General features: G+C 63.6%; 8 protein-coding genes across 8 annotated transcripts; 3 read left to right on the top strand and 5 right to left on the bottom strand.

Annotated features, from left to right (window-relative positions):
- Nucleotides 1-261: 261 nt before the first annotated feature.
- RHTO_04381 (cell division control protein Cdc25) lies at nucleotides 262-5,141 on the top strand (the record flags this gene model as incomplete). Its single annotated transcript, XM_016418047.1, has 8 exons — nucleotides 262-3,535; nucleotides 3,595-3,763; nucleotides 3,823-3,973; nucleotides 4,033-4,284; nucleotides 4,341-4,430; nucleotides 4,487-4,703; nucleotides 4,760-5,034; nucleotides 5,100-5,141. The coding sequence occupies 8 exons, from the start codon at nucleotides 262-264 to the stop codon at nucleotides 5,139-5,141; spliced, it is 4,470 nt and encodes a 1,489-aa protein (XP_016270499.1).
- Nucleotides 5,142-5,568: 427 nt separating this feature from the next.
- RHTO_04380 (uncharacterized protein) lies at nucleotides 5,569-6,082 on the bottom strand (the record flags this gene model as incomplete). Its single annotated transcript, XM_016418046.1, has 3 exons — nucleotides 5,569-5,647; nucleotides 5,745-5,842; nucleotides 5,912-6,082. The coding sequence occupies 3 exons, from the start codon at nucleotides 6,080-6,082 to the stop codon at nucleotides 5,569-5,571; spliced, it is 348 nt and encodes a 115-aa protein (XP_016270498.1).
- Nucleotides 6,083-6,807: 725 nt separating this feature from the next.
- RHTO_04379 (Frequency clock protein) lies at nucleotides 6,808-10,299 on the bottom strand (the record flags this gene model as incomplete). The annotated part of the gene is made up of 5 exons (XM_016418045.1): nucleotides 6,808-7,161; nucleotides 7,226-8,080; nucleotides 8,179-9,196; nucleotides 9,258-9,363; nucleotides 9,420-10,299. The coding sequence occupies 5 exons, from the start codon at nucleotides 10,297-10,299 to the stop codon at nucleotides 6,808-6,810; spliced, it is 3,213 nt and encodes a 1,070-aa protein (XP_016270497.1).
- A 642-nt stretch (nucleotides 10,300-10,941) lies between these two features.
- RHTO_04378 (pre-mRNA-processing factor SLU7) lies at nucleotides 10,942-13,728 on the bottom strand (the record flags this gene model as incomplete). The annotated part of the gene is made up of 9 exons (XM_016418044.1): nucleotides 10,942-11,021; nucleotides 11,531-11,803; nucleotides 11,876-11,980; nucleotides 12,091-12,439; nucleotides 12,519-13,169; nucleotides 13,249-13,391; nucleotides 13,465-13,559; nucleotides 13,636-13,657; nucleotides 13,722-13,728. 9 exons carry the CDS (start codon nucleotides 13,726-13,728, stop codon nucleotides 10,942-10,944), a joined length of 1,725 nt encoding a protein of 574 aa, XP_016270496.1.
- Nucleotides 13,729-13,904: 176 nt separating this feature from the next.
- On the top strand, nucleotides 13,905-17,152 carry RHTO_04377 (transcription initiation factor TFIID subunit 5; the record flags this gene model as incomplete). Its single annotated transcript, XM_016418043.1, has 8 exons — nucleotides 13,905-14,315; nucleotides 14,402-14,517; nucleotides 14,594-14,862; nucleotides 15,019-15,673; nucleotides 15,751-15,899; nucleotides 15,988-16,334; nucleotides 16,401-16,981; nucleotides 17,044-17,152. 8 exons carry the CDS (start codon nucleotides 13,905-13,907, stop codon nucleotides 17,150-17,152), a joined length of 2,637 nt encoding a protein of 878 aa, XP_016270495.1.
- A 964-nt stretch (nucleotides 17,153-18,116) lies between these two features.
- Nucleotides 18,117-21,307, top strand: RHTO_04376 (GPCR, family 3, metabotropic glutamate receptor 5; the record flags this gene model as incomplete). Its single annotated transcript, XM_016418042.1, has 5 exons — nucleotides 18,117-19,813; nucleotides 19,876-20,214; nucleotides 20,274-20,716; nucleotides 20,774-21,051; nucleotides 21,119-21,307. The coding sequence occupies 5 exons, from the start codon at nucleotides 18,117-18,119 to the stop codon at nucleotides 21,305-21,307; spliced, it is 2,946 nt and encodes a 981-aa protein (XP_016270494.1).
- A 157-nt stretch (nucleotides 21,308-21,464) lies between these two features.
- Nucleotides 21,465-23,101, bottom strand: RHTO_04375 (uncharacterized protein; the record flags this gene model as incomplete). Its single annotated transcript, XM_016418041.1, has 3 exons — nucleotides 21,465-22,217; nucleotides 22,271-22,734; nucleotides 22,798-23,101. 3 exons carry the CDS (start codon nucleotides 23,099-23,101, stop codon nucleotides 21,465-21,467), a joined length of 1,521 nt encoding a protein of 506 aa, XP_016270493.1.
- A 382-nt stretch (nucleotides 23,102-23,483) lies between these two features.
- On the bottom strand, nucleotides 23,484-24,952 carry RHTO_04374 (phosphotyrosyl phosphatase activator; the record flags this gene model as incomplete). The annotated part of the gene is made up of 7 exons (XM_016418040.1): nucleotides 23,484-23,870; nucleotides 23,924-24,048; nucleotides 24,103-24,203; nucleotides 24,256-24,327; nucleotides 24,393-24,526; nucleotides 24,584-24,712; nucleotides 24,779-24,952. 7 exons carry the CDS (start codon nucleotides 24,950-24,952, stop codon nucleotides 23,484-23,486), a joined length of 1,122 nt encoding a protein of 373 aa, XP_016270492.1.
- Nucleotides 24,953-25,059: the final 107 nt, after the last annotated feature.

Below are 25,059 nucleotides of genomic sequence, written 5' to 3'. Positions count from 1 at the left end.
CCTCGTGTCATCGCTAGAGACAGTCTCGAGCTTGCAAGGTCATCGGCGTTGCCCTCGGCGACCAGAGCGGGCTTCTTCACTTCCGGAACATCCGCATGCGAAGGCGGGAAGACGAGGCTGACCTCGCACAGACATCCTCGCAGAGCACGACTCCTTCCCAGACCATACTCGCAACCGCCAGACGCCGTCTCTACTTCGAAAGCCTCGACCTTGCCGTCTTCCTCCTCGTCCAGCCTGCCGCCGCTTCCCTAGACGACCTTGATGGGCGATGCCGAGCACCCAGTGACGGCCTCGGAGCCTCTCTTTGTCCGCGCCCTCTACAGCTACAACGGCGCCGACTCGTCGTCCCTCTCCTTCGGACAAGGCGACATCATCGAGGTCCTCTCGACCCTCGAGAGTGGCTGGTGGGATGGCGTTGTGCTCCAGTCGGGTGTCAGAGGATGGTTCCCGTCCAACTTTGTCGAGGAGCTGAGCGAGGACGAAGCGATGTGGGTGGCGAACGGTGGTGAGGACACTCGGCGCGGCAGCATTGCGAGCCAGATGTCTCGCCGGGACAGCGAGCGAGGCGACTTCTCGAGCGGTACCCTGTCTGCGTTCGCCGGCATGGACCTCAACGGCGGTCTCGCTCGCGACCCGACACTGCAGGACTTTATGAGCGGCGGCGAGTTCGACTTGTCGTCTTTCTCTACCGGCGGCGACATCTTCGGCGAGATTGCGGCTGCGACGAGCGCCGTACCGTCTTCAGCCACGTCTTCGGCCCCCATGTCCCGACAGCAGTCTTCCGCCAGCCGAACCGGCCCTCTTCATGCCAGCACACTCAGCATCGATTCCTCCACTGGCGACGACTACTGGATCCCAAAGATGGGTCGGAGCGGTCAGCTCTTCTACTACAACACCCAGACGGGCGAGACGTCGCGCGACATGCCCATCAACGGCAAGGGCGACGGGACGCGGATCGACCCGAGCGAGTTCGGGCAGGAAGAGGCTGGACCGTCGAACGGCGGCTTCGTCGACCTCTGCAGGCCTAGCACCGACAGCGAATGGAGCGAGCGGATGACGGAGGACGGGCGAGGAGTCTACTACGTCAACTTGCGAACGGGCGAGCAGAGTTGGGATCCGCCGACCTCGTCTTCGCGGAGAACGAGCATTCGGCCTCGCGCACCAGCTGCCGACGCTGCATCGCTCCTGTCAAGCTGGACGGAGCGACCAGCTCATCCTACGCCCGCCGACTTGGCCGCAGCGGAACACGCAGGAGCCGACACCTCGAAGCGGGTCAGCGCAGCGTCTGACGATTCGGCCCTCGACGCGACGTTCGCGAACTCGGCGAGACGGGAGCGGAGAGCGAGCGACGATGCAGATGGCGAAGATGCGATGCGTCCGGGCCGAACACCTCGCAAGGCGTCGGCTGCGACGACAGAACTGCTTGGACCGCCTCCGCCGCCGCTCGTCAACGATTTGGAGGAGATGGCGAGTCGTGCGCTGCAGGAGCTCGTTGCATTCGTCGCCTTGGGTGGAGTTGCGAACGGTTCAAGCTTGCGGAATCCGGCGGAGCAGCGAGATCAGCTCGTCCAAGCGGGCGACGATGTGGTCCACGCGATCCGCGTCGTGCTACATGCGACAGGTGCACTCGAGCACTCCGTCTTGACCTCGCCCTTCGCCTCGACCGCCTCTCCCGTCAACGAGATTGCCTCCACCCTTCCCCCTCGACCGCCTCTTCCGCCTTCCGCCCAGGCCGAACTCCGCCCATACTCCCGTCGCCTCATCTCTACCCTCTCGAAACTCTCCTTCTCCCTTCGAGCGATGTGGGGCCTGCTCGAAACGACGGCCGAGGACCAGTTCGTTCCGGAGGACGACAGTCCCGCTGATCCTGAGGAGGTCCTTCGTCGCGCCCAAGCCCGTCAACAAGCGCTCACGGACCGACGCGTTGCTCGCGACGCCCGCTTCGAGCACGAGACGAAGCTGCGCACGGAAATCCTGCAAGGCGCGCAAGACGTCGGCGGACAAGTCTCGAACTTCCTGCGCGCTTTCCAGAGCATCCTCCTCTCGCTCGTCGCCGCCGGCGTCTTCCCGCCTGCACCGCTCGCCGAACTTCGTGCCCCGAAGTCGCTGCAAGGCAGCCTCCGTACCGAAGCAACGGCGCTCCTCCTGCCTGGCGGTGGCTTCGGCGGCAATTGGCGCGGCAATGGCTTCGTCTCGCTGCCGACCGCGCGCGAGGCTCACACTTTGCATTCAGCCCCAGCGCTCGCCTACGACTGGCCGGCGAGGCCAATCTCGCACGACGTCGTGGACGAGTTTGCGAGGGAGTCAGGCCGACTGGTCGACCAGGCGCAGACGCTGGCATCGATGTCTGGCGGGACGCGAGCATACGAGCAAGCTGCAGCGATGCAGCGGGCGCTTGCCGAGCTCCTCGTTCGTGTCGAGGACATCGACGTCGCCGCGGGTGTCGACTCGCAGATGCCTCGAGCGGACGACTCGCGGCCAAACTCGACGGACAGCGTCTCCGACTCGCTCGCGGGGTACAGCGCAAGCGTCAGCGAGGCCAGGTCGTTGCTTGCCGACTTCGAGACGCGTAAGCAAGCCCTGTACGACGTTGCGCCTCGCCTCCTTGTCGCTCTGCAGCCAAGCGGGCCCGGTCGGTCTCGCACGTGTCCCGTCACGGCGTCTCAACCGCTCGTCAACGCTCCTCTCGCCGGCATGTCCCTCCCGACACTCGCGGCGCTGGCCTCTCCCTCCGCACAGCTCTCCGCCCTCGCCGGCGACGTCCCTCACCTCGTCTCCTCTCTGTGCGACACGCTTCACGCTCTCGCCGATACAGCCGCAGAGCAGGCAAAGGCGCCCAAGCACGTGAGACAGGCATCACGTTCGTACCGCGACAGCGCTCTCGGCACTTCGACCGCCGAATCCCTCACCTCTGGTTCTGCGGCCCGCTTCAGCCAGGGCCAGCAGTCGACCGTGCCGAGCAGCGTTCCGTCCGTCCGCGATAGCGTCGACAGCGACTTCTTCTTCTCCGGTCAGGCCGTTCCCTCGCATCCAGGAGATTCGCCTCGAGCCTCTCTCGCGCCCTCCTCATCCGACAAGGGCACCATCCGCTCTCAGACGTCCATCAATGGTGTAGGCTCGGTACGAGGCAGCATCCCGCTCGCATCTCGGTCGTCGGTCTCGAATAACTCGAGCGTCGAGGTGCTGGACACGCCGTCTGGCTTGCCGCCCGGTTGGGATGGTCGTCGGCGCGGCAGCGTCGCTACGACGATGACTTCGTCGAGCGGGGGAGGCATGGCGGGACAAAGCTTGCCGAGTCTCGTGGAGGGACCGTCCGACCCGCACTTCTCGCCGTCGCGCGGCAGCGCCAAGAACATCCAGAAGCTCCTTGGTGAACTCCCGCCAGAGCTCATGCAGCAGCAGCCAGAGCCGTCGCGGCCGTGGTATCTCGAGCGGGATTGGAACGACGAGGACCTATCGTTCACGATGGAGAACACCATCAAGGGTGGGACTTTGCGCGGACTCGTCATTGCGGCGACGAGTCACGAGGGTCGAGGTACGTCTAGGTGTTCAGCTCTCGCTGACGAGACTCGGGACTGACCCGCACGCTCATAGTCGATTCGTCGTATCTGTCGGCCTTCCTCATGACCTACCGGACCTTCTGCTCGGCTCACGAGTTGCTCGACCACCTCGTCGAGCGCTACCTCATGCCTACACCGCAAGGCCTGTCGCCCGAGGAGTACCACGACTGGGAGGCCAAGAAGCAGCGGCCTGTACGCGCTCGGTGAGTTCGCGAATGGCTTCGTGGTACGACGATAAGTGCTCACCTCGCCTCTCCCGCAGCGTCACGAACCTGCTCAAGGCATGGGTCCGCGAGTACATGGACAACGAGGACCTCGACCGCGACGTGCTCGAGCGGATCCGCGACTTTGCCCTTAACACGATGGCCGAAAAGGGCCAGTCCCTCCAGATCTGCAAGAGCGTTGACGAGAAGGTGCGCTTCCCTCCGCCCGTCCGTTCGACTTGCGCTGATCATGACGAAATCGCCGACAGCTCCAAGGTGCTTCCCGTCGACCCGTTGGCAACCTCGCTCCCGGCCCTCTGCCGCAGCCGATCGTGCCGCGCAACCTCAAGAAGATCAAGCTCGTCGACATCGAGCCGCTCGAGCTCGCTCGCCAGCTCACGATCATGGACGGCCGGCTCTTCCAGCGCATCACGCCGCAGGAGTGCCTCAGCAAGGCTTGGCCGAAGCAGTTCGGCAGCGAGGCGCCGAACATCTCGGCGATGATTGACATGTCAAATGCGGTGAGTGCAAGGAGTGTCCATGTCGAGACCTTTTGCTCACTCGCTTAGTCGCGCAGGTCACACGCTGGGTCACCGAGTCGATTCTCGCACAGGAGGACCTCAAGAAGCGAGCTGCGGTCGTCAAACATTTTGTTGCGATTGCCGAGGTGAGCGCGCTCGTCGTCCACCTTGCCTGCCTAAGCTTACTCGTCTCGCGTCGCAGCGGTGTCTCGCCCTCAACAACTTCTCGACGCTTATCCACATTATCGCCGGCCTCAACTCGACGCCGATCCACCGCCTCCGCAGGACGTGGGAGGTCGTCAGCCAGAAGACGATGATCACGCTCGGCATGCTCAACCGCCTCATGAAGCCGGACAAGAACTACAAGGAATACCGCGACATTCTTCGCAAGTCGGCGCCGCCTTGCGTGCCTTTCCTCGGTGCGTCGAGCAGACTGTCGGTTCGGTTCGTGCAGTTCTGACGGCTCAAATCGCAGGCGTCTACCTCACCGACTGGACCTTCATCGGCGACGGCAACCCCGACACGATCCGCGAGAAGCCTCACCAGATCAACTTCCAGAAGCGACAGAAGGCGTCGGAGCTCATCCTCATGATCAAGCTCCACCAGGCGACGACGTACAACCTGCAAGCCGTACCCGCCATCGCCAAACTCCTCCAGGACGCGCTTTTCCCGCAGTTCCTTGACCCGGCGAATGAGGATCAGCGGCTGTACGAGATCTCGCTCGCGCTCGAGCCGCGAGAACGGGACGATGTGCGTCCTTCTCCACATCTCGACTCTCTCGTGGCTGACTCGCTTGCTCCCCCTTCCGCTCGTAGGAGAAGATCGCCAGGCTGCTCAGCGAATCGGGATTCCTCTAAAGACCGATGTAGAACGCCGAATCGCGCTTTATTTCGACTTCAGCAGTGCGGACGTTCGGAACTTCGTGCCCCCTTCCTGTAGACTAGCTTCTTCGCGTGTGAATCAGTTTCTTGGGTTCTTGACATCCATGTGAGGTTCCGTTGGCCTTCCCGCGTCAATGCTGAGAGCTAGGAGCGTGCTTCGACTTCGTCGCAATTGCAGACGAGAAGAGCGGCGGCCGTGAAGTGCTCGGTCCGGCTTTCTTCTTGCTGGTCTCTTTGGCACTCGTGTCACTTATGCTGTTGGCATGCAAAGCTCCGCTGCACAGCGAGGAAAGCGACAGAACAGCAATCCAGCCGCCTTGATGTTGTTCAAGCGTGTTCACCCTCTCCTGCTCCATCGTCTCCTTCAAGCTTCCCGGACTCCTTCTTCACCTGTTTCACTTCTTTAGAGCACCTCAGCCGTCGGCTCGGGAGCGTGCGAGTAAGGGACGGAGGTCGAGTTGGCGGGAGCGTTGCAGTCGATGCTGCGGAAGCGAGGGAAAGGTTAGCGATCTTCTTCGAGAGGCCGAAGCCGTACTGATGCGGTGAGCGTGCAGTCGAGCGCAGCTAGAGGAGACGCACCGGTGGAAGAACGTCCCGACGTAGTAGCAGCGCTTGCGCTTCCTCACCAACGACGAGTGGCCAGTCTCGACAAGCTGCTTCTCCTGCGCCGTCACAGCCTGCTCCGTTATCTTAAGAACGGTGTCAGCCAGATCGGGGGATGGAAAAGGCATGGAGAACGAACACACCTGGTCCGACGAGGCAGCGAGCGAAGCCCTGTCGCTCCTGGCGAGACGGCGCGGTCCTTGGCGGGCGACCGAGGTCGTGCCAGACTCGTTCACGGCTTCGACCGCCTGAGCGAGACCGACGGTGATGGCGACGACCGCGCAGAGTGCGAACGAGCGAGAAAAGAGAAGCATGGCGAGCGCGACTTCCAGTAAACGAGAGGCTGTGGGAGTAGCTCGGTCAGGCTCAGCTGCACTCGCTGAGTACGTTGAAGCTCACGGCGAGGCAGTCCGAGGCGGGACGACCAGCGTCGAGTGAAGCGAGCGAGCGAGACGAGCGAAGTCCGTTGGGAACGGGCGAGGTGAGGCGGTCTGAGCGGTGGCGAGGGATGGGTTGAGGGCCCCTACAGCTTGCGGGCTTTGAGTTACTGTTCTCAACTTGTGACCGTCCTTTGTGAGCGAAGTCGCGACGGGGCAAGCGGAGTTGAGGAGGAGAACGACCGCGCTTGCTTCTCAGATGAGTTGGGAGGGCTCGCTTGAATGCATTACAGGCTCAGTACATCTTAAACAGCTGCGAAGCGTAATAGCGGAGGCCAGCGACTCGACAAGAGACGAGAGAAGACCTCCTCCTCGCCCTGGCCTTCTCAACCTCGCCGGTCCAAAGCGCTCTTCCTCACCAGTCAACAATCGCTGTGGTTCTACTCCGTTGCTTCTGCGAGTCAGGCCTGCGGGCTAGGTACGGGTAACGGTGCGAATCTACATCGGAACGGAACGGGTGCGCGGGTGCTCGTTCTTGGGAATGCGGCGTGCGGATGGGAGTGCGTGGGATGCGGAGAACAACACAGAGAGTGAAAGGCGGGTTGTGAAGAGCAAGAGGAAGAAAAAGAGAAAGGGAGAGGAAGAGGAAGGGAAGGGCGGGCTCAGGAGGCAGCAACGTCGCCCACCTCGACTGCTTCGTCGAGGCTGATCGGCTTCTCGTCGCCTGTGCTGAGGCCGGTAATGCCACTGCCTGGCGCGACAAAGAGCGGTCCGACGAGCCGACGGTGGTCGCCAGGCAGGTAGGACGTGACGAAGCCGCGACCGGACGAAGCGGCGGAGGAGTGGAAGCCGGACTCGCGGGGCGCCCAGCTGTGCGAGGGAGCGGAGAGCGAGAGGAGATAGTCGTCGCCTGGAGGTGAGGGAGTGGGAGGGAGGTATGGAGCCGGAGGGGCGATGTAGATACTCGGTGGAGGTTGGCGAGCGCGAGCGTGCTTGGCGAGGTTCGACGAGGTGAGCTGCACGTAAGCGAGGCAAAGTCAGTGCCGTGTCCACCGGCGGAGTGAGAGGGATCGGACACACCTCGTGACCATACCGCCAGCCTCTTTTGCCATCAAAGCCCTCTTCGCCCTCACCGCCCGAATCGTCCGACAACAAACCCAGTCCCGCAAGCTGCACGCGCTCCCTCGACCTCGGGTTATGCAGAATCTCCTTCGTCGAGACGATCTCACTTGGCGAGTACGTATCAAGTCGGATGCGCTTGGCGTCGGGCGGGAAGAACGGGAAGGAGGTAGCGAGGCGATTGACGGCGTTTTCGGGCGAGTCGGGAGAGGGGAAGGGGTAGCCGCGCTTTGCGGGGTGGTGGCGCGTCTGGACGACGACGGTGAAGAGGTCGGCGGGGATGGTGGTCGTCATTCCTGAAGCGCGAAGACGGAGAAGCGACGAGTTGGCGCTGCCGTCTCGGTCCGAGTTCGTCGCCGACGGCTCGGTCCGAGGGCTCAGGCCGTCGTTGACAGCGAGCATGTCGACGTCCGAGTCCTCCGTCTCGGCAACGACCGAAACCTCGCCGGCTCCCTCGTCCTTGTCCGAGTCCTTCTTCCCGCCGTCCGTTCCGAGCGCCTCATCCAGCTCAACCGCAACCTTTGGCAGGAGCGGGGGCGTGACAGGCTCGTCCTCCTTCGACAGATCCGTGCAGAACACGCCGTTCCCGTAAAAGACGAGCGTGCCCGTCCCGCCCTTGACCTGGCGTGGATCAGTCGAGTCGAACGAGTCATAGTGCGCCTTGTGAGCGGACGACGGTAGGGCTTTGTCGGATGCGCCGGCAGAAGCGCCGGCTGAAGCAGAGGCGGACGCTTCTTCCCTGTCGAGGCGGTCGTGTTCGTACAAGTTGGTGGCGGAAAGGACGCTCTGCCCGTCGGCGGAGGATGTGTCCTTCGCCTTGTGAGGAGAGCCGATGCGTCGACGAGGAGAGGTCGGTTGGCCCGGGATGTAACCGGGTGCCGATGCGCCCCTCGCCCCGTCCGCCTCTGCTCCACCGCTCCCGCCTCATCCGCCTCGACGCCGTGGAACCGGTCCATCGGCTGCAACACCGCCGCGCTCGGCCTGACCGGCCTGCCCGTAGTCGCGCCCTCCTTACTGCCCCCGGACGACGAGAACCTCGACGTCGCTCCAGTCCCACTCGACGCAGCCTGCGAGTTCTTCAACAACGAGGTTCCGCCTCCTCCTCCCGCGCCTCCACTACGACTCGTCGAGTCTCCTCCGCTCGAGCCAGAGACGAGCGTGTCCTTGCTCGAGGGTTCGCGGCCTTCGCGAGGGAGCGGTCGGCTCTGGTTACTCGAACTGAGGGACGACGTCTCCGTAACCTGGTCCTCATTGAGCGTCGGCATGCCCAGCTGCGTCCCAGTACCCGCCGCCCTTCCGCTCCCATTCCCACTCCCGCGCCATCGAATCCGATTCCCATCCTGACTCAGCTCTAACCGCGCGGAAAACTGCCTCACAGCACGCTGGACGAACCCGACTGTGACGCTGAAACGGTGCAGTTGGGCCATCGTGAATGCCAGGTTGAGGTAGACGTAGCCCTGGGAGAGAAAGTCGTGTGAGAGGAGGTTGGACAGGTACGAGGTGTTTGAGCCCGAGTCTGAGGCTGAGGTTGTGGAGGGACGGGGTAGGTGAGGAGGCAGGTGGGGATTGCGGGTTTGGAGGGTCCGCAAGAGGGATTGCTGGAAGAGCGATTCGAGCGCCGAGACGATCTCGCGCGCTTTCGTCTCTTCGCCGGGTGAAGTGATCGGTGCGGGATGCGACGAGGCGGTCGGTTTGAGTGTCGGGAGGTGAGGGTGCGAAGGCGGGAGACGCATCGACGAGCCTGTCCCGCTGAGTGAGACGGGCTCGAGGCCTGAGTTGCTTGGGCCGGCGAGGGTGGGGTCTTCGATGTTGGAGGGGTGGAGGTGCGAGGGGAGGGCGGAGAGGGGCCCGTCGGCGAGAGAGGGAGTGTCGCCGCGGACGTAGTCTTGGACGTAGCGCGTGAGGTAGTCCTCCAACTCGAAGCGTTTCTCCCTGCGATGGCGACGAGGCGGGTCAGTCCGACGTACGCCGCGTAGGAACAGTCCGCACGCACGGCGGGAGCGCGTCGAAGAAGCGGATCTCGAAGAGCCGGTCCTGCTTGACGTCGGTCGGGACGCCTTCTGCCTCGTACCGCTTCAGGCGGTCGCGCAGCTCGCGGTCTGGCGGAGCGAATTCGTCAGGGGCGCCACAAGTAGAGGAGAGAGGGCGTGCTCACTCTGCACGGCCAGCTCGTCCACGATCCCTCGGAACGTAGCGTCCGCAACGATCCTGCGCTTCCTCGCCTTCTTGGACGGACTCGCCCCTCCCCCGCTCGTCCTCAACTCGTTACTGCTGATACCCAGGTCAGTCGCTCGCGTATCGCCCGTCGACGAATCCGCCGTCGGTTCAACCCAGCGGTCGAACGAGTCGAGTCCCGAGATGTTTGGGTCGTCAGGGTCCGAGTCTGAGTGGACAGAGATACCGAGCGCGCCGATGCGCCTGAGACGCGGGACGTGGCTGCGCAGCCGAGCGCCTTTGTGCAGGGGTTCGCCGATGAGGCGTCGTTCGGAGGAATCGAGGGACGAACTCGACGTTGCGGAGGACATGACTTCCCCCTCGAGGCTCGATGGCCGGCGGTGGTGGGTGCTCGTCGAGGGGAAAGGGTACATCGTCGCACCGCCGCCGCGTCCAGCTGGAGCGAGGGGCGGAGGAGGAGAGAGCGAGTCGTCTTCGCCTGCGCCGTCCTCGTCCTCGACGTCTGTCTCGTTCCCTGCACCCCCGCTGTCCTCTTTCACGCCGGGTGACGTCCCGCTCCCACTCCCGCTCCCGCTCCCTCGGCCCGTGTCGCCTTCCTCGGCACTCCTCGACCCCTCATCCTCCCGCTCGCCTCGGTCCTCGAGACCCGCTTCGTGCCCGTCGACCGACTCGCTGGCAGACATGGCCGGGGCGGCTGCGAGTGAGCCCGCTGAGCTGGGTGGCCTGCGGTGCGAGTCGAGTGAGCGTGGGAGTGCGTCAGTCGGAGGATCCGGGTGCGATGGGTCGTCGGCGGGTTGCGAAGGTCGTGTGTCGGCGGTGGGCGGGGGTTGCTTGTCTGGCGGGATAGCAGCAGTGTCCATGGCCAGGTGTACCAGTCAACAGTAACAAGCACAAGGACTCGTACGACCAGCCAGGCCAGCTCGAGTGTTCCACAAGTTCTCTGAATCCGCGATCAATCCATTCCTTCGCATCGAACTTCCATCCGTCTCTCTCCCTCGCTCTCGCCAGCTCAGGGCACGCACCCGACCACTCTACCACCACTCTAACACAGCCGAGACACCCACTCCGCTCAAGCCCGCAAGGCGAGACCCACCTCGTCGAGTCGCGTGCGAGCAGGGACGGACCGCCCGGGAGCTTGCTCGTGTGCGCACCTCCGATGCCATCTTAATGACCAGCTTGACTGGCCTCTGGAAGTGCGGAAAACGACTCTCGACTGCCGCCGGTGAGCGTAATCTATCAGGTGCGGACCATCGCGCGCATCGTGTTACTTCGCGCATGTCTGGACTGGTGGACGGTTTGGCTGTACAGTACATATGTCCGCGAGCGCCCGCTCACGACGAACGAGTGATAGAAAATCGTCCCACGGAACGCTCCTCTCACCGCCGGCACAGCGAGATGCGCTAACGATGCGAGGCCCGCACGCGACGACGACCACAACGGGGGGGGGGGTCGGACAAGTGCGAGTACAAATACAAAGGGGCGTCTCCTGCGCTGAAGAGTGATTACAAGGGAAGGAGCTCGTCGCCTTGCAGCTGCGCCATCGGGTCGTCGAACCGTTGTTCGCGGTCGCGGCGGTACCGTTCTGTTCGCCCGTCGTTCGATGCGGCAAGAGAGATGCGGTGGAGATTCCGAGCCAGTCGAGGGGCGAGTGAAAAGATCCGCCGAGTAAGTCGGGTCGATCGTGACGCGACGAGGAGGATGAGCGGAACAAGCGGGCGCAAGGGGGAAGGAGAGAGAAAAGAGAGCGTCAGTGTGAGGTGTTCCAAACGCGGCGTCTGGAGCGGAGCCAAAATTGCAATAGAGATGCGTGATCGAGGGAAGAACGCGATATGATCGTCCATCGTCGGCGTGATGAGATATTGGCGAGGAGCGGTTGTCGCAGTGGTCGAGGGCCGAGGAGACCTCCGACGACGCTGCGACTCGAGTCCACCTCGACCGCTCGGCTCCTGCCTCGCGCACACCCCAGCCCGACGTCTCGAGCGCATCCACCTCCTCGCCCCCCCCCGATCCCGCAAGACAGCGAGAACAAAGTCCACCCGAGCCCAAAGGGACGAGAGAAGCAGAGAAAGCGAGGAAGGAAGGAGAACGCACCCATCTCCGCCTCTGTAACGCCCGCAAAATCCTTCTCGCCCTTCCCAGCATCCTCCTTGTCGCCCTCCTTGCGCGCCTTCTTGCCCCGCTCCTCAGCCGCAGAACCCGAATCGGCCTTGCGCTTCTTACGCTCCTCGTCGTCTCGCTCCTGCTTGAGCTGCATGAGCGACTTGCCGGCGTCCGTGTCCTTCGTCGAGGAGGAGGACGGAAGGGCGAGGATAGTGGCTGAGGGGTTCGCTTCAGCCTCCGCAGCTTCGATTCCGGCTTGTCCCGCTACACGTCGCACCAACGCATCAGTCTCTTTCCTTCGGAGAACGAAGGGAGGAAGAGGGACGGGGGACGAACCGCAATACGACCCTTTGATGGTCGAGTGGCAGCATGCGTAGCCCCATTTGCCCGTGGAGAGCTGGTACCACGAGCCCCAGATCGATTGGTGGTTGCCGGGATAGACTGTTGCGCGCAAACGAGAAGAGCGTGAGCGAGTCGCTCAACAACGTCGTCGAGCCCGCTTCGCTCCTGGCAAGTAAACGAAGCGAGCGAGTGTAAGAGATCAAACGCACTGTCCTCGTCGTACTTGGACTTGGCCTTTGCGCGCTCCATACCCTTGATCACCTTCCCCCTCCTGTCGTACTCGACATAATTCTCCGTCTGCCCGACCCTCAACTCCTTCGGCACAGCCTGGAGGTACTGTTCGCCTCCATACTTGTCGAGGATCGACGCCGAACTCTTGTCCTTCAACACCTCCTTCTGCTGCAGGAACTCTTTGTGCATCAAGGCGGCGGCGGTCGGGTTCGATTGGATGTGCACGTCGTGGCCGCGGTTCTCCGATTGCCAGGCGAACATTTGGAGCTTCTGGAGCTCGGTCGCGCCGCCAGAGTGTCGGACAAAGTTTTCGCCGGCGAAGGAGGCCTGCAGGCGACAACGGCGACAGCGAGTCAGTTCAGCCGAGCGAGACGACGACGAGAGAGACACAACCGCCGCGACGCACGTCTTCGGGTTGGAGGGCGGGATTGGGCGCCTCGCGCATCGAACGTGTCTTCGGGTCGTAGTACGCCGAGTCGACGTCGAGGTTCATGAGGTACTTGGCGGTGTCTTCGCGGATACGGAGGTTGCGGACCGTCACGCGCGTCTTGGTGTCGAGTTTCTGACCCGCGACGTCCGCGCCCTCGGCGTACTTGTCCTCGTCGTCGTCGGCTCCGTCCTCGTCCGACTCGTCCGACGACCCAAACTCGTCCGACTCGTCCGCCTCCTTCGCCTTTCCCTTCCCCTTGCCTTTCGCCTTTCCCTTCTTCGCAAGCTTCGTAACCTCCTTGCTGCTCGCCTCCGCCGTCCCGCGATCGATCGCCTCCTCGCGCAACTTGCGCCTGGCAGCCTCGAGCGCCTCGTACTCCTCCACGACCTGCTTATGCATGCTCGGGTCGTACCCGTCCCACCTATCGCGCTTCGCGTCGTAGTCGCCCTGCCCCTGCAAGCCGTTCAAGTGCGCAGCCGAGTCGTGGATCACTTCGTCGGCCGCGATGTTCTTGTTCGTGTACTTGGCGCCGACTTTGCGAGGTCGTTCAAGGCAGTCTTTCGCTGAGTGCGTCATCGCACCGCAGTTGGTGCATGCGCCGGCGCGGTACTTCTTCGCTGCCGGACCCTGTGAGTGGGCATCACGAGAGCGGCAGTCAGTCTCCTTCGTCCGAAAGCAGCCTGACAGAGCCGTCGCGCCAACTCACAGCCCTTGCGCCCCTCTCGAACCTGCTCGCGAGCTTGCCGGGGTCCTTGTTGTACTCAGGCAGGCCCAGCTTGTGGTGCTTGAGGGACGGTCCGTCGGTCGACGTCTCGCCCTTCAAGTACCACGGCGCGTTCGCCATGAAGGCTGCACATTACGAGCCATGTCCGAGTCAGCGTATCGCACAGAAAGACGAACGAGCGAGCACAAGCGGACGCACCGGGAATGTGAGGGTTGATCGGCTTTCCCTCCTCATCAAGCGCCGGAGCCGCCGTTCCAGCCTTCCGTGCCGCCTCCAGATCCTTCTGCCTGCGACTGCGAGCATGCGAAGCGGGTCCTGGGTCAGTGGTGAACGAGAGAGCGAGGGGTGGCGATGAGGAGGGGGACGTGCTATTCCTCGCGCGAGAGCTTGCCTGCGGGCACCGTTCGACGTGTCAGTGGGTTCATTAGCACGTTAGGGCGGGCTCTGATACGCACCCGACATCGTTCGTCGCTGTCGCCGTGACTGGCGGTTGACAACCTTCCCCTCCTCATCTCTCGCTCGACCTCGACACGGCTTTCGCTCAGACTGGGCTTGTGGCGGGCTCACTGTGCTGCTAGAGACTTGTCTAGTGACTGGGACTGCGCTTTCACCCTTCCCGCCGCGCTCTCTCGCCTGTCATGTCGACTCCTCAACCTCCCACTCAGTCGGGACAGCAGCAGCAGGGAGGCGGCGGAGGCGGGAACCCAGACGCCTCGTACCGCGCCATTCTCGACTACCTCGCCAAGCGCGGCCACCACAAGGCTGCTGTCGCGCTCCAGGCGGACCTCGAGGGTGCAGCAGGCGGGGCAGGAGGGAGCAGGCCTGCGAGTCCTGCGACGGCTGCTGCGGGAGGAGGAAGGGCTGTCGGGTTGGACGACTTTACGGAGAGGAATGCACCGAGCGCGCCGAGGGCTGGGAGTGCAGGTGCGGCTGGACAGCAGGGACAACAGCGGAGGAGGATGGACCAGAGCGTTGCGCCGGGCCAGATGCTGGTTGACCCGCCAAGCTGGGAGAAGGGGTACGAGGGGATTAGGGCGTTTGTTGAGAACGTGAGTACCGGGACGACTGTCTTCCTTCGCAATCTTGCCCTACGGTCGAGTCGGCTGCGATCCTGACCGGAGCTCGGTTCTTGCAGTCCCTCGACATTCACCGACCAGAACTCGAGCCCATCCTCCTCCCGCTCTTCGTCCACTCGTACCTCGACCTCGTCCAAATCGGCTGTCGTGACGCGGCAGACCACTTTCTCAACCGGTGCGTTCACATCCTCCCTTTCTTCTCGCTTCTTCGAACAGTGAAGAACGAAGCTGATATCGTGTCCCGCTCACAGCTTCGCCTCCGACCATGCCCCCCTCTACCCGTCCCTAATCCGCCTCCTCGCCTCCCTCCGTCTTCCCTCACACGTCGACGAAAACCCCTCCTCCCACCGCTGGCGGCACGAGCCCTATCACGTACGCATGTCCGAACGAGGATGGGGACTGCTGCTTGGATGGCTGCAGGGTGGAGGAGCGGGAGGTGGAGGCGTGGTTGCGGAGGGCACGGAGGGACGGGGACGGGATAGGGTGTTGGCTATCATCAACGAGCGAATCAAGATTGACGGTGCGTCGAGCTTCCGCAGGCATGCTTGTGCGAGCGAATCGCTGACTTCTCCTCCGCCTTCCTCCACGAATCGCTCGCTCCGCCATCCTCGTCAACTATGATCGTTCTCGAATCACCTTCCGCCGCCCATCTCTCGCCCTCCATCCCCTTGCGCAGCCATTCCTGGCCCACCTCTCCGCACATCCCTCGCCTCTCACGGCCTCGAAACCGACTACCACCCGCTCCTCCACTCCGCTCACCCTCACCCCTCCACCGGCGCACCCGACACGGGATCCGACAGTCTCAAACTCGGCCCCGCACCGGTCAACCCTGCGCTTGAGCGGGAGGTGAAGCGCAAGTTGCGGGATGAGGGGGACGATGAGGCGGAGAGTCGCGAGGGGAAGAAGGCGGATGAGATGGCTGTTGATTCGGGTGCCGCGGGCGCTGAAGGTGCGGAAGGCGACGGTTCCAAGACTGCCGCGACCACCGATGCGGACGAAGGCGAAGGCGGGAAGAAGGCGACCTCGACAACCGAAGATCTCGTCTCCCCTTTCCCCGCCGAGCTTCCTCCTTATCCGGCCGTCTTCCGCACTCTCGACGTCCAGCGGGAAGTCTCGCTCGTCCGTGAGGCGCGGAAGCGAATCAAGTTGGGTGGAGAGGCGTATGCGCCGGAGGGGGCGCTGGTGCCGACTAACACGGGCGGGGCGGGCGCGGCGTTGGGTGCGGCGCTCATTGGTGGAGAGGATGGGAAGAAGGGAGAGAGCGAGGATAAGCGCAGGGGTGTTGCGAAGCCGAGCGTGTGCTTGTTCACGGTGCATGATGCGGGAGAGAGGTACGCACGCGGTCGCATTCGTCTTCACTCATCCAAAGGACCAGGGCTGACTGTCCTTTTGCCGCATGTTCGCACAGCTTGACGACCGTCTCGTTCTCGGAAGACTCGACAATGATGGCGACCGGATTCAGCGAGTCGTACATCCGGCTGTGGAGCTTGAACGGCAAGGGTCTGCGGGCGCTACGGACGGATCTGAAGAGCGAGGAGGTCGGCAAGATCCATGATGGTGCGTGCGAAGCGCCGAGGAGCTCGTCTCGACGGCTCTGCCGGAGCAAAACCGTCTCTGACGTAGACCTCCTTCGCTTTCTCCGCAGCCAACGGCCTCGGCAAACTCTACAACCCAGAAGCGCCCCAAACGCGCAAGCTCATCGCCCACTCCGGCCCAATCTACTCCCTCTCCTTCGACCCAGTCCCCGGTCCCTCCCAACCCCCTCGCTACCTCCTCTCCGCCTCAGCCGACTGCACCGTCCGCCTCTGGTCGCTCGAGACCTTTACGAACCTCGTCGTGTACCGCGGACATCGCGAGCCGGTTTGGGCGGTCGAGTGGGGCCCGAGGGGCGTGTACTTCGCGACGGCTAGTCGGGATAAGACGGCGCGACTGTGGATCACGGACAAGGTCAACGCTGTCCGGATCTTTGCGGGTCACTTGAGCGATGTCAACGTGCGTGCGACGTGATGGAACCGCTAGGAGATGGAGCTGACCTTCTTCGCTTCCCACCGCACACAGTGCCTCGCCTTCCACCCCAACTCGCTCTACCTCGCCACCGGCTCATCCGACCGCACCTGCCGCCTGTGGGACGTCCAGAAAGGGCACTGCGTGCGCGTCTTCGTCGGCCACCGCTCCTCCGTCCAGCTCGTCAAAATCTCCCCCGACGGGAGGTACCTTGCTTCGGCCTCCGACGACGGGCTCATCATCCTCTGGTCCCTTGCGTCCGGCGCGAGGGTTAAGACGTTTTGGGGCCACCAGGCGCCGATCAATTCGCTGAGCTTCTCGATGGAGAGTACGGTGCTTGTGTCGGGATCGAGCGACGAGACGGTCAGGGTATGGGACGTCGCGACGCCGCCGGCGGAGGAGGACGGCGGAGACGCGTCGGGCGGACTGGCGGGAGCCAAGTTGGGTGGTGTTGCAGGAGCGGGGGGAGCGAAGGGACGATTCCCTGGGCTGGTGGGAGCGGGAGCGGAGGGGAAGCGCAGGGCGAGTGCGGTTGCGGGCATTGGTGTTGGGAAGGACGGGAAGGACGGGGACGCGGGGAAGAAGGGCGACGGGCTTGGCTTGATCCCGCGCGCGACGGCCGGAGAGGGGACTTGGTACGCTCCCGCTCTCGCACCCTCCTTCTCCACTTCTCAACTCACAAGCGCCTCTCCCGCAGCCCCGACTTGCTCACGACGCTCGCGACGAAGCGCACGCTTCTCCTCGAGGTCAAGTTTACGCCTCGGAACCTCTGCCTCGCCGCCGGCGCGATGCGGGAAGCGTCGTAGCTCCGCCTTCGCCTCTCCGTCGATACTGCAACACAGCTGGGCGTGAAGTACGCGATCCTGGGCGGTCTGCGCGAGGTCAACAACGCTTTTTCTCCGAGAAGGGGGCTGGACCCTCTTTCGCTCTTTCCCTCGCGAGTTCCTCCTGTCTGATCACCGTGCTGCCTGGAACATCTCCGTCGTTGCCTCGTCCGCGTCGTTTGATTGCGCTGTCTGCGAGCGAAGCCACCCCGTCGTCGTCGTTCGCTCGTCCTCGTTGTCCTTTTCCTTTACACTTCCGCTCACTCCGGCTCGCCTGGGACGGCGCACACGATCCCGCTGCAGATCGCTCTAGCGCTCTGCTGACAGGCCAAGCGAGCCCGAACGGGGTCCGCTTAGAATTCGAGACCCTTCCCTCCCGCCTCGACACCGCGCTCATCTGCTCTCTTTGCGCGCGGAGTGTGCTGCAGTGGGCTGTAGGACGACAGCAGAGGCGCGCGAGTACACCTACCCAGCGTACGTCCGTCCTCGTTCGCTCGTTCGCTTGTTCGCGGCAGTGCGGGGCGAGAGATGGGATCTTGCTTGTTCACGGCTCAAGCTGACTCGTTCGCCTGCAGAAGAGCCTCACCGCACCCTCAGTTCGCACACACAGCAGCCCCGACCGTCGCAGCCGTCGTCGCCAGTCCCCTTGCTCGCCCCCACCTCCTCGCCGATCTATTCCAACTCTCCCCCAACCAGCAGCCACTCCGTTCGCTTGTTTGACAGCTTGTGAGGCTCACACGGACGCTCGTAATCGGATCCGAGACGCTGGGAAAGACCGGACGGACGCTGCGAAAGGCAGACGACTCGTATCCTCGGGCGTACGTCCGCTGTTGTCGATCCCGCTCGAGGCCTTCGTTCCCGCCAGAGACGAGGTGGGCACGCTCTTACACTCCTTACGGGTTACGGGAGCGCTGACGGGTCAGGCCCCTTCCCCCCGCAGCCAAGGATGTCGTCCCCTCCCGCCCCCGCTCCCTTTACCGACTCGCCAGTCTCCACAGACTCGGACTCGCCTCCTGCTCCTCCCAAGCTCTCGCCTGACGTCGTCGCATCCCTCCAACTCGACCTCTCCTGGCTCGACCTGCGCACTCCCCCCTCTCACCCCTCAACATCTGCGTCCGCCTCCGCCTCCGCCTCCGAATCAGGTCGCGCAACACCGCTTGCGACGCTCGCAGCGAGACGTATCACGACGCAGTTGCAGCGTCCGCCGTTGCCGAGGCGGAGGAGTAAGAGTCTGGACGACGTCAAGTCGCATGCGTCTAGCTCGGGTGCCTCGACGCCGGAAGAGTGGTGGAGGAAGATGGGTATGAGCGGACAAAGCGGGAGCGGAGGGGCGAGCGAGTCGAGCAGTGTGTTGCGGTTGGATATGGCGGCGCTCCAGAGGGCGCGGGGAGGACTCGAGGTCCCGCCCTCCGCGACTTCGGCCTCCTCTCGCACGGCAAGCGTGGCTCCTTCGGTCGTTGCGTCCACCGTCGTGGGCAATGGATCAGACCAGGTCGCGCAGCCGACACGGCGGAGGCGCTCAAAGGCCGAAGACGAGGCCGAGGAAGACCGGCTTGCGGAATGGGTGCGAAGGGCATCGAATTCGTCTGCCTCGTCGACAGGCCCCTCCACCGCACCAGTCGCAGCCGCGCCTTCACCGCGTATCGGCACACCCGGCAGGGTCGCGCTCCCACCTCGTCAGCCGTACGCACCGGTCCTCCCTTCCCCGCTCTCGACCTGCTCGTACACGTCCGAAGACGACGCCCGCGAGGATGACGACGGCTTCCCCTTCCCCTCCACGCCTCATCCGAGTACCTCGACGCCAACGACTGCGTCGACCACCCAGTCTGAATCGTCGTCGCCTGCGGCAGAGGCGAAGCCGCCAACTTCGACGCCTCGCAAGTCGCCTCAGCTGAGGCGTCGACCGTCGAACGCTGCGAGGCCGAGCTATCACTCGTACCCGTCCGCTTCGACAGTCACCTCGTCCACCGCCACGGCCGTCAGCACGCCCGCTGGTCAACCCGGTCCTCCCTCCGCTTCCTCCTCCCCCTCTTCCGTCCTCAACCGCGTCTCAGCATGCTCGCGCGAAGCACCTCTCCTCGCTCGCTCAGCGACAGACCCGCTTCCTCCGCCTTCGACCGCCTCCGCGCCTTCTCCTCCGGTCTCCGCCTCTGCGGTCCACGCAATCGCCACTCTCCCTTCCTCCGCTTCGACCCGCGCCCGCTCCCACACACGCGGTACATCCGTCTCCTCCACCTCGCAACGTCCGCCTCTCACACCTCCCGAATCACTCTCCATCTCGCCGCACCTCTACGCTGCTTCGGCAGCCGAACTCGCATGGCACGATGTACTCAATGCTCGCTTCGGCGCACTCGCAGTTTCCGATCTGCGCTTCCCACAGTCGTTCACCGGCGGGTCGGGGTCAACAGGTGCAGGCCGTGCGGAAGGCCCGAACGGCGGAAATGCCACGACGCCGGACCAGGACTCGGGCAGGCGAGGAGGCTGGTGTGGGAACGAGTTGATGGGAAATGCGGCGGCGGGTGGGTTTGCGACGAGCACGAAGGAGCACCTGGCGGGCATGTTGGACGAGTTTGTCGGGCTTGTGCCGCTTGATGAGGGAGAGGAGACGCTGCATATCGTCGAGTATGGCGCGCTCAACTCGAGGTGCGTTCGCGCTCGTCTCGCGTAACACACACTCATTCGTACTGACGCTGGGGCGCACACAGGTCCGCCGGCCTCGTCCCACCCGTCATCGCGCACTTCGCCAACCGCGAACTGCACTCGAACACGTCCGTCGCGTCCTCCGGCGACCCCGACGAACTCCTCAACTTCCAAGTCACCCACGTCGACAAACCCACCGCCGACTTCCGCTGCCTGACTGAAGCGCTCGATGGCCGCCCCGACTCGTACCTCCGCAAGCAAGCGGATGGGCCAGACGTCGACCTTGATGGAAGGGTGTTCTCAACGTTTGCGGCGAGGCCCTCCGGTGTCAAGGTGTTACCGAAGAAGACGGTCAGCGTTGGGTTCAGTGCGATGAGTCTGCACTGGCCAACGACCGATCGCAAGTGCGTTCTTCCGCCTCTTCCTCACTCGCTTGGCTCGTGCTGATGAACTTCACTCGCAGGTTCCGCGTCGCCCCCGCTACTCTCGCGCACGGCGAACTCATGGCCTTCCTCTCGGCCCGCGCGAGCGAGTTCAAACCAGGCGGACTGCTCACGCTCGCCTACATCGCCCGCTCCGAAGAAGCAGCGCTCGCCTCGGCCTCGCCTCAGACGTGTTCTCCCGGTGCTGGCGCATCGAACTCGGTCCCCGACAGCCCGGTCGGCAGCCCGCCGTCCCATCGGCCGCTGCTTGAGCAGCGCAGGTCGTCCGAGCCGCACATCCTCGCCTCGCTCGACAATGCTCCCTCCGCCGCAGCACCGGCGCAACCCGCCCCGACCGTTCCGGTGCAAACGGCGACGAAGCGCAAGGACATCTGGGCGCACTTGACCGGCGTCCTTGGCAAGGCGATCCAGCGTCTCGTCAGCACGAACTTGCTCAAGCCTCAGATCGCTCGCCAACTCCTCGGTGAGTCGGCCGGTAGCAGTTATCGAGACCAGGCGCTGACTTGCCATCGTTTCGCAGCTCTCCCTCTTCACCCTCGCACGCCCCGCCAGACCAACGCCTGCCTCCGCGCCTCGGCCCACTCCTGGGACACGCTCAAGACCGAGATCGTCACCATCTCTCACCCAGCCTGGAAAGGCGTCGAGCACGGCACGGTCAGCATCGAGAGCTGGGCCGACTACACGATCCAGCTGCTCAAGATCTTCTGGGAGGACGAGATGAGGGGTATCTTGAGGGAGGTGCTTGGGTCGAGGAGCGCTTGCGAGTGGACGCTTGAATCGTTGTGGACGTTTGCGAAGGTGCGCCGAGCTGCTTCTACGTCTCGCGCTTCGATAGTAGCTAACGCTTGACTTGTTACGCTTGCAGGAGAAGGTTGAGGAGCAGCCGCCTCACCCACTCGAGCTCGAGGTCCAGCTCATCGCGCTGCGCCGTCGCAACCGCCCGCCCTCCGTCCCGACTTCGCCAGTCGGCGGGCAGGCACCTGCGCTTCCAGGCAAGCTGGGCGTCGAGCATGAGGCGGTTCGACCGGCATCGAGGGTGGACGTCATGGCATGAGGAGGACGGATTGGAGCGCTTGCTGTGTTCGCTTGCTGTGTTGGAGGTGGTGGCTGTCACTCGTTGTTGTACGATCTGCTTCTCTCGCATCACTACCCTCTTCTCTCGCATCACATCCTCCATCGCCTGCAATGCGCCTCACATACTATCGCCTCATCTACGCAAACCCGAAGAGAGCTCTCAGCCACTCCACCAGTCTCTCCCAGAGGGTTCCCTTCCACCCTTCCGCCCGCTCTTGTCTCCCGATCCGCAGCGCGCCATGTCCTACCTTCGTTTCGCCCGCCTCGCCCGCCTCGAGCGTCGCAGGCGTCTTCTGCGCCGATGAAGGGAAACGCGCGTTCTTGCGCACGGGGGAGGTGATAAAATCCGGGAAGAGGCGGCAGAGCGAGCGCAGTTCGGGGTTGGTGAGATACGACGGGAGGGTGAAGGTGCGGAATTGAGGCGGGACGACAGGTGAAGGGAGAGGGCGGTTTGCGGAGGTCGAGATGCGGGGAGAAGGGAGCGAAGGCGCGGCCGGACCAGCGGCGCTGAGCAGAGGAGCGGAGGCGGAGGGAGCGTCGGGCGAGGGAGAGACGGGCGAAAGAGGCGCGGCGGGAGGTGCGAGGTCGGCCTGGCGCTTCTGTTGCGCCGCGAGTTTGGCGGCTTTTTCGTCTGCGTCGAGAAAGGGATCGCTGCCTGAGCGGTTTCGGATACTGCCTCGGTGCGGCGGGACAGGCGGAGGTTGTTTCCGGTGAGGAACGCCGGAAGTGGATGGCGAGGAGGCAGAGGCGTGGTGGTCGAAGATGACTGGCGCAACAACTGGGTCACCGTGGTGTACGGACGAGGTCTCGGATGCGGTCGAGTCGAAGTAGGAGGTGCGGGCCGAGTCGGTGTGCGAAGGCTCTCTGATCCGCTCAGTCATGCCGAGGACCTGCGAGACGGAGCTTCAGTGTGCTGAGCGGCGGACAAGCGAACGATACGCACGCCTTTCAGCGCTTCGACGGCGTCCTTTGCCCAAGCTTCGCCGCTGCCGCCCTCTGTAAAGACCGCAACGTCCACGTCCCACTCTACGCACTTTCCGCCCGCGCCGCCTTTCCTCCCGTCCATCGCTTGCAGCCACATCGCCCCGAACAACGCCTTGAAGAACGTATGCGTTCCAGGCAGGCCATTTGCGCAGTTCGAATCGACGAACTCGCGCAACTTTTGCCGGCGGATCTTGCGAGCTGCCGATGAGCGCAGGGCTGCGACGGATTCGCTCGCTCGCGAGATCCCGAGCTCCTCCTTGATAGTCGAATCGGGCAGAGTGGACGAGAGGAGCGTCTCGATCTCGTGCCGTCGCCGGATCTCGTTGTCGCGGTGAAAGGCAGAGCGAACGGCGGCCATCGTACGGGCGTAGGCGGTTCGGTAAGGCGCGGGAAGCTTTTGCAAGACGGTGTCGACTTGCTTGGCTGCAGTGCGTGGTCCATTGTCAGCACGGGGAACTTACGAAGGGAAGGTCCGGCAGAACCCACCTGCGTTCGCGTCTTTCTCGTAGTACAACCTCCGACACAGCTCCGCAAACTTCCGCAGCTCCTCCTCGTCCGGTTCCTCCCTCACACTTTGCGCATGAGGGATAGACTGCCTCGTCGCCGTCCTGCTGAGGGTCGGCGAGCCGGACGAGCGTCGACGAGCGGGCGGTGGCCGTCCGTTCCCCGCTTGCACGTATGTGCCAGACGTCCGCGTCTCGAAAGACGGTCTTCGCGGGCTCGTAGCATCCACGAGAGGCGAGTGCGGCGGCGAGGAGAGGGGGTCAGAGGGGGGCGGTGCAGGGGACATGGCGAGTTGAGGCTTCTTGAGCGTGTTGGCGGGTTGTGGCGAGCGTGGGTGGCTTTCAAGTTGCGTGCGGGAGGCGCCGACACGGTCTGTGAGGCTTCACAGGTCGTCAGCGATCCCACTTCGCCGGATGAAGCGATTGAAAGCGAGGAGGCGAGAGAGCAAGACTCACGGGTCTATGGGGTTCCGCGGCTACACAGAGGGACGGAATTAGCAAAACAAAGATCAGACCGAAGCCGGGCAAGCGATCTAGCGAGGACGGAGCGAAACGAGCGAAGGGAAGGAGGTCAAAGAGGCGAGGCGACGACTTCGTCGTTCTCAGACTCATTCTCGAGTTTGGCGACTCGCGACGCGTGCTTGACAGTTATTGCAGCACCCGGCGCGCTCAGTCGAATGGAATGCGCCGCACCGCCGGGTTCGACCCACGTCCAAGTCCTGCCGCTCCGCCCTTCCCTCCGTTCTGTGCCATCTGCGACGCCGCAATCGCGCTCGGAATCGGGATGTTGCAGCAGTCGCCGAAACCCTCGCCGCGAACGTGTAACAAGCCAGTCGAGTCGACGTGGACGTCCGGTTCCTCGCGGTGTGTCTCGAGTTCGGGCGTGGGCGGCCATGGGAGGAGAGAGCCGAAGAGAAAGTGTTGGACGACTGGGAGCTTGGCGAGCACTTCGGCACGGTACATCTTGAGCATGCCGCTGTTGACCTTTTCCCACGTCTTGACGCCGGAGATGTCGTCAAGCATCGGAGAGTGCCACCGCAGGGAAGCGGTTTTGATCTGCAGGGCCGACAGTCAGCAGTAAGTCCAAGCAAAGGAGCCGGCGTACGCACCGAGTTGATGTAGCGAATGTACGAGAGGTACATGTAATCCTTGGAGAACTCCTCGAGGATCTCGTCGTCATGAATCGCCTTCGGTCGCAGGTACTTGTGCGTCCGCAACTGAGCCGAGCCGAAGACTGCGCACTACGCGTCAGCGCTCTAGAATTCGCGAGGAAATGAGCGGAACTGACTGAAGACGGCAAAGTGGTAGTCATCGAGGCCTTGCGCGCCGTGTGAGCCCGCCGGTTCGAGCCAGTAGCCCGTTTGAAGCAGCCGGGCTATGCGCATGTACCTGCATAGGATTTGTGAGCGGGAAGAGCAGTCGGGCGAGGCAGGCTACGCACTTCCAGAACACCCTGATCACGACCGCCGTACGGTCCTCCTTCTTCAGCACGCCCAGCTTCTGCAAGCACAGCCTGCGAACGATCGCCAGGTCAGTGTGCACCTCAAAAACCGGTCACACCGGACTCGCAGCCAGCACAAGAAGTTCAGCTCCATCCCGCTTCCATAGTCGATCCGCGTCCGGTTCCCCCAGCACTCGCAGAAGTACACGCTTAGCTCCGTCGTGTACGCCAAATTGAGTCCTGGTATCCGACTGTGCAGCGCGGCGGCGCGCTAGATGTTTGTCAAGGTCAGCAGGACGTCCCGAACGAGCGAGGAGGGAGAACTCACGGAGGCGACCTTGTCGTAGAAGTCGCGGAAAGCGGGGTTGCCGAATCGCGAGTTGCCGTTGTCTACGGGCGGGGTGGCGTTGTATATCCCCTCCACCTCTTCCAGGACAGCGAGAACCGCTTCAACGGCCTGTCATCAGTTGACCGGGGGAAGTGGTGAGTAACAGGACGACCACGGCTCCAGGGAAGTGCGCACCTCGCTCGCAGGCACCTCATCGGTCAGCTTGATACCGACGGCCGCCTCGTTCAGCTGCTCGACGAACGCGACGACCTCGTCGTGCGTCTCGCTCGTGAGCCAGGCTTCGAGGTGCGCCTTGCTGACGACGCGCTTGGTCGGGACGACAGGTCCCGTCGGTGCGTCTGTAGCCATCGTAGCGAGCGTACGGGAGTGTCTCTGGAGCGAAGGAAGCGAGACAGCGAGCAAGTCGTGAGCGGGAGGAGGCCAACCTGCGCAGAGGGCTGTCGACTCGCCTCGTC

Source organism: Rhodotorula toruloides, assembly GCF_000320785.1.
Source record: "Rhodotorula toruloides NP11 unplaced genomic scaffold Scaffold28, whole genome shotgun sequence".
In the NCBI taxonomy this organism is placed as follows: Eukaryota; Fungi; Basidiomycota; class Microbotryomycetes; order Sporidiobolales; family Sporidiobolaceae; genus Rhodotorula; species Rhodotorula toruloides.
Note: the sequence above shows the minus strand (reverse complement) of the source record. Positions and strands in the feature narration are given on the sequence as shown.